We start from the raw sequence: 11,812 nt of genomic DNA on the forward strand, positions 1-11,812 counted from the left end.
AATAGATTAACAGGTGAAATCCCCACAAAGATTGGAAATTTGAGTGAAATTCGATCACTAAACGTGTCACACAATAATTTGGCTGGACAAATACCGTCAATGTTCTCAAAGCTTAAGCAAATTGAGAGTCTGGAAGAATCCCTACTCAATTGACAGAGTGGTACACCTACAACTTGTCAGGGAGTATTTCGTCTCCGAAAGCTCAATTTGGAACCTTCGATGAAAGCAGTTATGTGGAGAATCCTTTTCTCTGCGGGCCACCCCTGCATAAAAATTGCAGCGACCTTGATTCACCCCCGACAGCAGCACCAAATACCTCAAACAACGAAGAAAAAAGTGGTTTGATGGAGAAGTATGTTTTTTGGGTGACCTTTTTTGTTTCTTATGTAATTGTATTACTGGTTATTGTTCTCATCCTGTATATAAATATCCTTATTGGCGACAAGCATGGTTTTTTTTTTTTTTGTTGTTGAACACTGCATCAAGACCTACCATCTTCAAAAGAAGCGGGTAGCCTTGTGCTTTCGTGGTTTACATTTGTATGTAATTGCTTTCAAAAGTTTGTTTGGGTTATTTGCTTTAAAGTTTTTAAAGGTAGAATGTAATATCTTTGTTATGTAATAATTGATAGTGTATTATGAGAAAACTATATAAAATGTTATGCATTACCGATTAAAACATTTAATAATGCTTTACAATTTTCAGCATTCTGATAAACATTTTGTAGCATATATATATATATATATATATATATATATAATTTATATCTATCTATATTTTGTAGTCAAACAAGCTATTGATGTTGTGGTAAAAATTTCATATTGTTTCAAACCTTAGTGTAAGGAAGAGAGAAAGATTATATGAAACTGTGATTTCACATCTCTATCCCTTTCAAATAGGAGAATAATAAATTAAATTTTTCCTCCTGATTTTTAGCACTTTAGTTGGATTTGAATTTTTCAAAAGAAAAAAATTAGAAATCAGGAGGAAAAATCTGATTTATCTCGTGTTGAAAAGGGATAAAGATGACGTGAAATCACAATTTCATACAATTCCTTGTCAAAGAAAAATCTTCTGCCACTAAAGCTCAAACTTCATATTAACTACTAAATATGAATGACAAAAATAGTCTTTAAATTTTTAAATGATATAAATATTTTTTAAATTAATAAAGTTATCATAAATAAATATGTAGTTTCATTGTTTTATTTAAACTCAAATTAATAAATATTTAAAAATTTAGTTCACACGATATTTATCTAATTTGAAATTAATAAATTTGAGTAACAATAAAATTGAAAGCCTCCAATCTCCCCATAGTATGTGTTGATATGTTTTAGAAGAGCTTAATTTGGATTCCAACTCCTTCACAAAAACTTATTGGCACAGCTTAGTGGGTTTTCCAATCTAAAGTCATTGAGAATAAGGAATAACCAATTTAAAAGATCAATAAATATTAAAGGTGAGATTACTTAATATATTTAATCTTCCTTTAAACGAAACAAATTAATTGTTGAGTTATTGCATTTATTCGGTGTGATTTAATTTTAAATTTTATTTGTCGATCTTCACAGAATTATTAAATACTTTGAGCAACTTAGAGGAGCTAAACATGAGCCGGAATGAGGTGAAGGAATTTGTGCCAATAAAGAATAAAGGTATATGTATCAACTAGGAAAGCCTTACTAATTGTTTGCCATTAGATATCTAGTGAATGATGCCAACCACTAATTTGACTCTCAAAAAATGGAAGTTTGGGAAAGCTAAAGGTTGCTATGTTAGACTATGTGTTCACCGGTGGAACTACTTCTCTAATACAGCTTCTGTAGACATTCTTATCTGTTAAGACCTTATATTTGAGAGGCAATTACTTCAACAACACATTTTCTACTCAAGGTTTAAGATGTATGTGTGTGAATATATAGTTTTACAACTTGGTTCCATTTAAAAATATTATTGTAACACCCCAAAATTTGGGGTTAAATTAGGAGATTATTATTATTATAATTAGTCTCAAATGGTGTAGAAAAATAGAAAGCTCAAGCCAAGTCCGGCGAAGTTCAAGACAATACATGAGATAGAAGCTTGAAGAGGTTTTATTTGACTTAGAAATAATATCTAGAAATTTTGTTAAAATGCTTTGGTATGAATGAAAAATCAAAACCTGTTAGTACTTTCTTTGCTTTTCATTTCAAATTTAATGTTACCATGTTGCCAAAAAATAATGTAGAACGAGAATACATATTAAAGATATCATATGCAAATGTTGTTGCTAACATAATGTATGCTATGGTACGTACAAGATTTAACATTTCACAAACAATTAGAGTTGTGAGCAGATAAATGCATGATTCAGTAAAGGATCATCGGCAAGCTATGAAATGGATTTTGCGATATATCTTTAATACAATGGATATTTGATTGATTTTTTAGTAGGACGATAATCAGGGTAAATGGATATTTGATTGATTTTTTAGTAGGACGATAATCAGGGTGAATGGATATTGTGATTCAAGCTATGCTAGCGATCTAGACAAACAATGACCGACTACTGGTTATGTGTTTACTCTTGCAAAGGAGCCAGTTAGTTGGAAGTCTACTTTACAGTCAACAGTTGTCTTATCTACTACAGAAGCGGAGTATATGGCAATCACATAGGCTGTAAAAGAGACAATTTGGTTTCAAGGGTTGCTTGGTTAATTGGAAATTAAGCAAAAGTACGTCAAAGTACATTGTGATAGTCAGAGTGCTATTCAGTTAGCAAAGAATCAAGTTTATCATGCAAGAACAAAGCATATTGACATCTGATATCATTTTGTACGAGAGATTTTAGAAAAAGTAGAATAAAGACCCAAAAAATTTCTACCACTAAGAATCCTATTGATATGATGACTAAGATTGTGATTGTGGTTAAGTTCCAACTATGTTTAGACCTAATCATTGTTAAAACTTGAAGGTTGAAATTTGAAGATACTATCAAATATTGTTTGACAATGTGAAGATTTATAGAAGCAGTACAATCCCACATTTCAAAAATACAAGGTTATGGAGAGTTTATATTACTATAAATAGGGTTGTTTTCCACCGTTTTTATCATTTTCTAACAATTAAATTTTCTGGTACAAAATTTACTTTCTTACTCTATTCACACATCACCTTCATAAAATTTTACCTTTTCATATGAAAAGTGACTACAAACATTTACTATCTATAAGGATGATTTTAAAGTTGAATTTACATGAGGGTTAAATTAGGAGATTATTATAACTGAAATTAGTCTCAAATGGTGTTGAAAATGGAAAGCTCAAGTTCATTATGCTAAAAGTAGAACATTAATAAGAGAAATAAAATAAAATTATTGTTAAAACCGTCAATTAATTCTTACTCACTACCATGCATACTTTGGGTATTAAATACCCTTTTACCTCTCTATTAATTGTTTAAAACATATATTAAAAAGAAATATCAAAATTATATACGAAAATGATTTGCAACAAATAATTTATTTCTATGAGGAAAAAAAATGGCTATTTATATTTATTTTTTGTAAAAAAAAAAAGGAACTTGTGGAAGTGTTTAACCTAAGTATCTTTACAAGAGTATAAACCTTATCTTTGCTTTATATATACACTGCTTTGAATCTGATCCAGACTCAGCTTCTTGCCTCCTGCTTTTAATTGGTTTATGAGCGTTTATTAGACAGATTCAAGATTATGGGCTAGTATACCAAAATTTACTGTAAATACACTAGGCCTTAGCTCTCTCTATGGGGGGACAAAACTTTCATACCGAGCTTGCGACCGCTGGATCGACTAGTCGGATTTATTGGTTCGATTATCGGATTAGCAATTCTGAAGTTGGTTGTTTTCTATTGTGCTCGGCCAACTACAACCGACAGACCATCCCAGAACGCCCAGGATTAGATCGAGCCTTGAACACGCATTAACCTGAAACAAAACCGAGCCATTCCTTGTGTCAGTATGTAGTTCATTTCATGTCATCTAAAGCATTATTGGATTAGCAAAGTGGGTCTGAACACAGTACCAAAATTTCAAGGTTGGCTTCGACATGAAATAACATGACTGCCATTCCCCTTCCTCTATCAATCTCAGCCTGAAACGGAAGAAAGTAAAGATGTTACAGAACTATCAAACTATTAACATAATCGGCGTTGAATTTAAACCAACTCACCACACAGGCGCATATTGTGATGCCTACAGCTGCCAATGCTGTTGTGACCTCAGCCATCATTCCTAAAATCATATGTGCAATTAGCAAAAATAAAATGACTAAGAAAGTCTGATGCAACCTATAATGGCTGAAAAATGAAAGCATATTGACCTTAAATGCCTGGTTGGATCTCGATAAACAAGGTTCCAAGACTATATGTTATTCGAATTCAAGTGTGAGACTGTGAGTGCAGGTATGTTCAAGTCTTTGTAAATTTTCAATGTATGTGGAGCATCCTTGGAGGATCATATCCCCATATACCCATATCCAAATATGTGCTTGACATGAGTATAGGAAAATGAAGAGTCGGAGCAGTATGGACTAAGACAAATGTCTATGGGAACAGCTTGGTAGGATGATCCACGTTTCCTTTGAAGTCCAAAGAAAAAGGAAACAAGTTAACTAAAGGGCTGTAAGTCAACAGTCTCATTGGATCCGTAGCTATTTCATAGCAAAATGTGTCTACTTTAGTCATTCAAATTTCTAAGTCACTAGCATCAATATGCCACCAAATAAGTGTAAAATAACCTGAACACGATCGCCAAAAGATTTACCTCGTCGATCTATACAAACGACAGAAAACCACTGGATAGAATGTCCTTCAAGATTGTGCCACGAGGCGATTTTACTGGCTTGCCAACTTTCCAAACCAGGCAAGACCTCCTTGTGAGGTGGATTGTTTGCAGGTATCATTTTTGCAGCACCGTTGCCCAGTGAAAACAAGTAGCCATTGGCCTTAGAACCCACATCCTGTACTTGTTTGTTATGTTTCCCATTGACCTTAGGGACCCAAATACTTCCATTTTTTGCCGTCAAGGCATCTTCAGAACTTCTTCCTGGGGTTGAAAAATCCACAATGTTCTTCAGGATCTTCTCCCATAGAGGTCTGTTCTGTCTGGAACTATGCGAGAGGTCTTCCATTTCACTATCCTCTTCAGAATAAGCAATGAAGTCGTTTACTCTATCTGTTGTTATTTCCACAGCAGAAAGTGCAGCTTGCTCCCTCAAGAACTAATTATTAGAAATTTAGACAGTCAGTGACTCAACGGTTACAGAGAAAATAAAAAATATATATAATTCACAGTTTCATACTCCATGCAATTCAACCTACTTTCATGATTTTGTGCCTGGCACTACGTGTTTTAGCATGTTGCAACCACTGTTTATGCCTTTGAAAAGCTGATTTGCTTGAGAGTGCCTGGAACAAGAGGCAAAGATGTACATTACGAAAGAACCAGGGTTATTGCTTGTGCACAAATGAACTATAACATCAATATGTTAACGTGGTCAATTTAGAATAGCGGGCAACCGAGAAGGCAGATAAGAATATTTGACAGCAATGGAAGTGGTTCAATCTGTAACCAAGTCTTCTACTCTGTCATAACTGACAAAATAGTAAATATCTCTTCAATATTAGGTCCAATGACCTATAACCGTACTCTGAATTCGGTGCACTAACTGCTAGTTTCAAATTTTTGAAAGAAAAAGAAACACAAATTTATATCCTCAAGCATATGAAATACGAGTTGTCCCACAATTTAAATATTATCATGGAAGCATGTTCTATTATAAGCTCAGCAAAATGGACATTGAACCACGTTCAATATATACTAACGTTATAGGTGATAATCTCCACAACTTCTGCATTGGCAAGCACATGCGTGGGAGAAACAAGATTACCATTGACCTGCAATGAGAAAGTCAAGCATTCAATTGGTGCAATTTGTTGTAGGCTGACACTAGAATTAGAAATTAGCAACATGCAATACAAAAGTACCTTCGCCGCCACCATTTTGTTTCCAATGTCGGTGTGTATCATGTAGGCATAATCAATAACAGTAGCCCCTCTAGGCAAATTTTTAATCTTCCCATCACAAGAAATATTTATAAGAGCACTAGTTCCCACAAAATTATGGTAATATTTTAGCAGAAATAAAAGCACAAATTATGGTTTATGAATTATCATACCTCTCCCCTTGGGGTAAAGACAAAGATACGACTGCATAAGAGATCTCTGGTAATGGTATCTACAAATTCTCTAGAGCTCATGTTGCCAACGAACTCCTCTTGCCATTCTCTAATTGCATTGAGCCAACCAACCTGGAGAAAAGAGAAAGCTTCATCCATAAAATTAGCATTCCTGTCAGGGGCTTTAAAAGGTCTGAAGGAAGTCCTTTAAAGACTATTCCTAATGACAACTTGTCAAGGAAACTAGGTATACCCTGAGTGCTATGTTTGCATTGTTAAGGCAAACTAATTTCCCTCTTGAATTTCTACCATTTGGCACAGCATGCCCAACTAGACCAGTAACAAAGACTCTCCCACTATAATGAGCAGCAATGCCTCTCTCAGCTATCAAATCCATCTCTTCCGTTCTAATCTGCCAGAAACCAACAAAAGTAATTTAATAAAATATGTTGCAAATTTCAAAAAAGAAACAGACTAAATTACAATAAGCATTATTTGGACTTTCATTTTTTGATAAATTACTAACATAAATGATCCATCCAGGATTCAAAATTGTTTTGAAAGAACTTAAGGATATCCTCACATTAAGAACTTTATTCCAAATAATTTAACTTAGCAAAAAGTTGTTCTAGAAATAGCTGAAAGGAATATTGAGAATGTAAGAACCTGAACTTCCAAGCGAAACATGCTCTCATACAAAAATGGAATTACGTTTGTATGAAGACTTTGATAGCCATTAGGTTTTGGTGTTGCTATGTAGTCTTTCATCTGTTCAAAAGACAGACCAATATTTCACAAATTATCAATAACCTAACATCAAAAGTACACCAAAATAGAGGAGAAAGAAGGATACATACAGTTCTAGGAACAGGAGTCCAAATACCATGGACCAAACCAAGAACATGGTAGCAAATCTGCATGAAGTAAATGCATTTGTTACCAAACTACATATGCATTCTTAGACAACTACGTACTTTTGTATTGGCAAAAAATGTCACCTGTGAACTGCACAAAGGCCCAACTCCAACCGATGGCTTTGGTTTTATGATTACACGAAGCTGTTTATAACCAAGAGGAACAATGTGTCAATAAGCAAAAATAAACCATAAGAAAGTTTCATGTTGGATGTCAAGATGGTTCAAGGAAATATCAAAACAGACCTGGGCTATTTGGTTAACCTCACTGATTGAACCCTTAGATTTGAGAACAGATTTGTACATACTGTGATCCAAGAAGAAAAATTGCATGTAAGGAAATTATCATTCAAACATCTGCCTTCAAAGCCATCATAAAAAAGCAGGCCACAGGGGAGTGGAAAATTAGCTACAAGTATTCAAAGGAACACCACATTCAATATAGAAATCGAAACCGATATCTTAAATCACACTCAACCTAATTGTTTTCAGGTCTAATGCGCACTTCACCCATTGTCACCCACAAAAATTTCGTAAAACCATGTCGTAGGTCTTTTCTACTGCACACCCAACTAGTGCATGGTCCCCACTTAATCAGCTAAGGCAAATATTAATGAAAGTACAGCAAGAAACATTGCATAATGACAAACCTAATAAACCCATTCGCTCTTGATGATAAGCATAAAATGCAGCTTGAAATAATCCCCAAAACTTCTAGACATGTGTATCATTAGGACGAAAACTAAATAAATAACAACCAAAAACACAGGAAAAAGTGCTTCACCTGTAAGGTTCCTTGCACACTGCACAAATTTCAGTTTTAAGAGTCATAAGTTCCAGGAATTGATCATTCTCAATCTTTTTCATCAAAATTTTGTTTGCCTAGTACCCAAAAAAGAAAAAGAAAGATAATCATAACCAAATAGATTTGGTATCAGTTGAAGAACCTTAAAACTTGACACCTCATAAAATGGACTTTCAACATTTAATTACTATTTCAATTATCAATCGATAATGTTTTTACAGCTCTTTCTAAATAATTTTTGTGAAAAGAGGACAATGTTTACCTCCATGAGCTCTTTTTCATGTTCTTTGTAGAGGTCTGCAATTCTTCTCTTCACTTTGGCATAATCTTCAGGATTTGTGTACATGAAGGATAAATTTTCAAGTTCAGACTACAAAATACAATCAGATGTGTTAAAACCAAATATAATCTTGAATTCATGAGAATAAAATAGAAATTGTAATTTTTTTTTAAAAGGAGCATAAGGATGTACCTTAATTTTATACATCCCCAACAATTTTGCCAAAGGTGCAAAGACCTGCAATGTCTCCATTGCAATGCTGGACTGAAATCATACAATAGAGTCAAAACGAATAACTAAATGGTCTATTTCTAGCCAAGGTTCATCTTTACCACCAACCTGTTTATGTGGAGGCATATGTGAAAGAGTGCGCATATTATGTAATCTGTCAGCTAATTTGACAATGATGACGCGAACCTAAAAGGAAACCATTTGTTTAGCACATTACATTCCATAAAAACATCATCAAATAAAAAAAATTCACCTCCTCTGTCATGGCTAGAAACATCTGCTGCAGATCATCAGCTTTCACATCTTGTACTGAATCATTTTCATTCTTATACTTCAACTTTCCCAATTTGGACACCTGATTAGGAAAAAAAGATAAAAAAAGATGCCAAAATGAGCTAAAACTATCTAGTGTTTTGTCTGACATGGCATTGAGCTAAAGGATAATGACTTATATTCATAAAAGTATAAACAAAGAACCTTGGTCTCTCCTTCTACAATGCGACGTACAGTAGGACCAAACTCCTCCTCTATTCTCTGAAATGTAACAATATTTGTATCTTCCACAGTGTCATGAAGCAATCCAGCTGCAATAGACTCCCAATCCAATTCCTAGAACAATAGTTGAGGTAAGTTAAGACTTCAGATCCCCATGCAGAATCAATTTTTCAATGAGAACAAACTTCAAATTAACTCACAAGTTCTCCAAGAATACGTGCAACTTCAACCGGATGAATGATGAAAGGTTCTCCACTCCGTCTCTTTTGACCATCATGTGCCTCAAAAGCTAGCTGTATCAAACAAAAAACAACTTATAGATATACGTCAAAGAGATAATCCCGGAAAGAACATGGTAAAACTTTTTGCAAACTGAAGGCCTTACCTTAAGAGCATTATGGACCAACTCCAGCTCATTAGATGAAAGGTATGATATAGCAGGCTTCAGACCCTAATGCGATTATAAAAATAATCAGTATAAGTTTGAAGATATTATAGTAACAGCCTTGCTTGCAGAATAATCAATATTGTTATAGACAGGAGGTTTGGTAACAGCAATTTTACCTCCCACAAACTTTCAGGAGAAATATCATTAGAGGTATTTGAAGAGAAAGATGATGAACTACACAACTGCCACCTTTTACAACCAACATGAAGCACGCTTGATCTGTAGAGTTTCCCAAGCAGTATAAACTCAGAAACATCCGTTGAACACCATCCTCCTACATCAAAAGCCTGGCAAAAACACAAGATTCGACCAGCCCAAAATTAGGAACAACCAATGCCTTTGTATAAAAGTCATACATAAGGCATTGCAATTCAATTAAAAGATAATATTTCACCTAAAGGAGTTAGAAAAAATTGCATGTCTATTTCTTTGTACATATATTCTACACCTTAATCTAAAACAGTCCAGTTCCAAAATTCATATACCAGCAAGGAACTTTTGAACAATTCCACGCACTCAAGAAATACACCAACTTGCAGTATCTAAACTCAGCAAATCATTTCGTGTTTGTCAACCTAACGTTAACTACCCTTCCTATATACCAGTTCGCAATCTGATTAGAAAGCAGATAACAAAAATCAAAAGCAATACTATCAAACCAAAACATCAATCATAATTAATTCGAGTCAGCTAAAAAATGCACTAAATACAATAAACTCAATCAAATATCACAGCCAATGTAAGATATATCTTGAAAAAGTGAGAAATTCTAGGAATCCAACAAACACTAAGAGGGAAAAACAGAAATAAACTCACTGGTTTGATCCGATTTCTTCTCCCATGGCGAGCGTAACCAAAAGGGGAAGAATGAGAAGGATTAGCCGTGCTTGCAAGGAATCCAGTTAAGACTCTTGGAGCTTTCCAAGCACACGAAAGCATGCTACAGTCATACCTTCCACTTCCTTCCCCTTTCGTAAACTTACATATATTCACACATTCCACAGAAACTGCAATCAAACGAAACAAAGGCAAAAAAAAAAAAAAAGGAAAGAAAGAAATCAGTGAACACACAAATAAAATCGGAGTTAAAAAAGATGTAGACTTTATTTCATCACACAGTTTCTTCGGTAGCTTCAAATTTGAACAAATTCGAAATTTAACGAAGAAACGAACAGTCGAAATTCAAACATATTTAAACAGCCGAGAACTAAAATTTCTTTAAATTTTCCAACATTTCTTATAGAAACAAAGTTCATCGGAGAAATTTAGAAAATCAAAAACATAAAAATAAATGAAAAAATTAAGGAAGTGAAAAGGTACCGGATAAAGAAGGAGCAAAGGCCATGTCTACAACAGCAGAGTAATCTCATTGAATCGAACTAAGCATTAAAACAGTAACTCAATCAACAATCCATCACAAAAAGAAAAAAGAATCAAAGATAAAGGGAAAGAGAAAGGAATTTCGAGGAATTTATCATTCGAAATTTGGAATTGGAGATGGAAAATTGGAGCAATAAGCGATGGATTTGAAGCGAGGAGGTGAATACAAGAGATAATCTAGAGAGAGATATTGAAGCCACACAAATATACCCTTCTCTTTCAGATATTTCCTTCTTTTCCTTTTTGGTTAAATTATTAAAATAGACCGTAACTTTTATAATTTTACTTAATTCAACTTTTATATTTTTATTATAACTAATTAAGCCCTTTTCAAGTGTCCTATCAGTAAATTCCACTTCAATTCAGATTTATTTTGGTTTAATTATACTATTTGTGCTTATTTAAATTTGTATATATATTTTTAAGTATTTGTTGGATCGTTATAATTATTTAAATGTAATATTTATGATTACAGTTAAAAGAATATAGTTTTTTCAAAAATATATATAGTTTAAAATCTTTCTACTATTTATTATTTTAAACTTGTCTTATAAAATTTTTAAGTGGAAATTTCTTGAATTAAGTATTTTAATTTTTTTTCCAATTATTAACTGTGTTTTTAGGTTTTTTTATCACTCGTGTCCGTTTTACTGTTCATGTTCAGAGTTTTTGACTGCCACTCCCAACAATATTATCTTTGAGATTTGAACATGTGTCTCTCCTTTAGAATACAATGTGCCTTACCATTGCAACTAGAGGTGTTCATGGCCCAACAAAAAATTTTGGCCGGTTTGCTAAGCCTCAAGTCCAACCCGCCAGTATTAATTTTTAATATAATTTTTTAAAAAATATATAATACATTAAAATAAATGTTTTCCAACAAATTGAAAATAAAATAAAAAAATATGTATACTTAAATAACATTAAGATAAATGTAACTTAACAAGCAAACGTGAAAAATAGTAACAAAATTCACAATAAAACAAGAGTTATACAATATTCAAATAATAATAACAAAATAGTAGCAACATAATTGTTAAATGGTAGCAAAATAGTAAAGA

General features: G+C 33.3%; 1 protein-coding gene across 2 annotated transcripts; it reads right to left on the reverse strand.

Moving 5' to 3' along the window:
• Window positions 1-3,487: 3,487 nt before the first annotated feature.
• Window positions 3,488-10,934, reverse strand: LOC105790435 (putative GTP diphosphokinase RSH1, chloroplastic). Of its 2 annotated transcripts, XM_012618028.2 has the most exons (24): window positions 10,692-10,932; window positions 10,188-10,378; window positions 9,488-9,658; window positions 9,309-9,374; window positions 9,124-9,216; window positions 8,906-9,037; window positions 8,682-8,783; window positions 8,537-8,614; window positions 8,390-8,461; window positions 8,180-8,287; window positions 7,897-7,994; window positions 7,359-7,419; window positions 7,197-7,256; window positions 7,056-7,112; window positions 6,865-6,966; window positions 6,452-6,610; window positions 6,199-6,330; window positions 6,008-6,094; window positions 5,846-5,917; window positions 5,342-5,428; window positions 4,785-5,241; window positions 4,192-4,253; window positions 4,045-4,113; window positions 3,488-3,947 (listed from the first exon to the last, which is right to left on the reverse strand). In XM_012618028.2, exons 1-24 carry the CDS (start codon window positions 10,714-10,716, stop codon window positions 3,843-3,845), a joined length of 2,646 nt encoding a protein of 881 aa, XP_012473482.1. In that variant the 5' UTR covers window positions 10,717-10,932; the 3' UTR covers window positions 3,488-3,842. The 2 variants fall into 2 exon arrangements, with proteins under 2 accessions (XP_012473482.1, XP_052490617.1); XM_052634657.1 differs by lacking the exons at window positions 3,488-3,947; window positions 4,045-4,113; window positions 4,192-4,253 and adding an exon at window positions 4,342-4,599 and having other exon boundaries at window positions 10,692-10,934.
• Between the last annotated feature and the right edge of the window lie 878 nt (window positions 10,935-11,812).

This window comes from Gossypium raimondii, chromosome 8, assembly GCF_025698545.1.
Source record: "Gossypium raimondii isolate GPD5lz chromosome 8, ASM2569854v1, whole genome shotgun sequence".
Classification (NCBI taxonomy): Eukaryota; Viridiplantae; Streptophyta; class Magnoliopsida; order Malvales; family Malvaceae; genus Gossypium; species Gossypium raimondii.

Bases quoted from the DNA above. Each gene is read 5' to 3' on its own strand.
- LOC105790435 (XM_012618028.2), bottom strand. From the start codon at position 10,716: ATGGCCTTTGCTCCTTCTTTATCCG. The intron at 9,217-9,308 runs GTAAGGCCTTCA...TGTTTGATACAG, and splicing joins TGGTCCATAATGCTCTTAAG to CTAGCTTTTGAGGCACATGA. The intron at 7,420-7,896 runs GTGAAGCACTTT...CTTGGATCACAG, and splicing joins GTGTGCAAGGAACCTTACAG to TATGTACAAATCTGTTCTCA.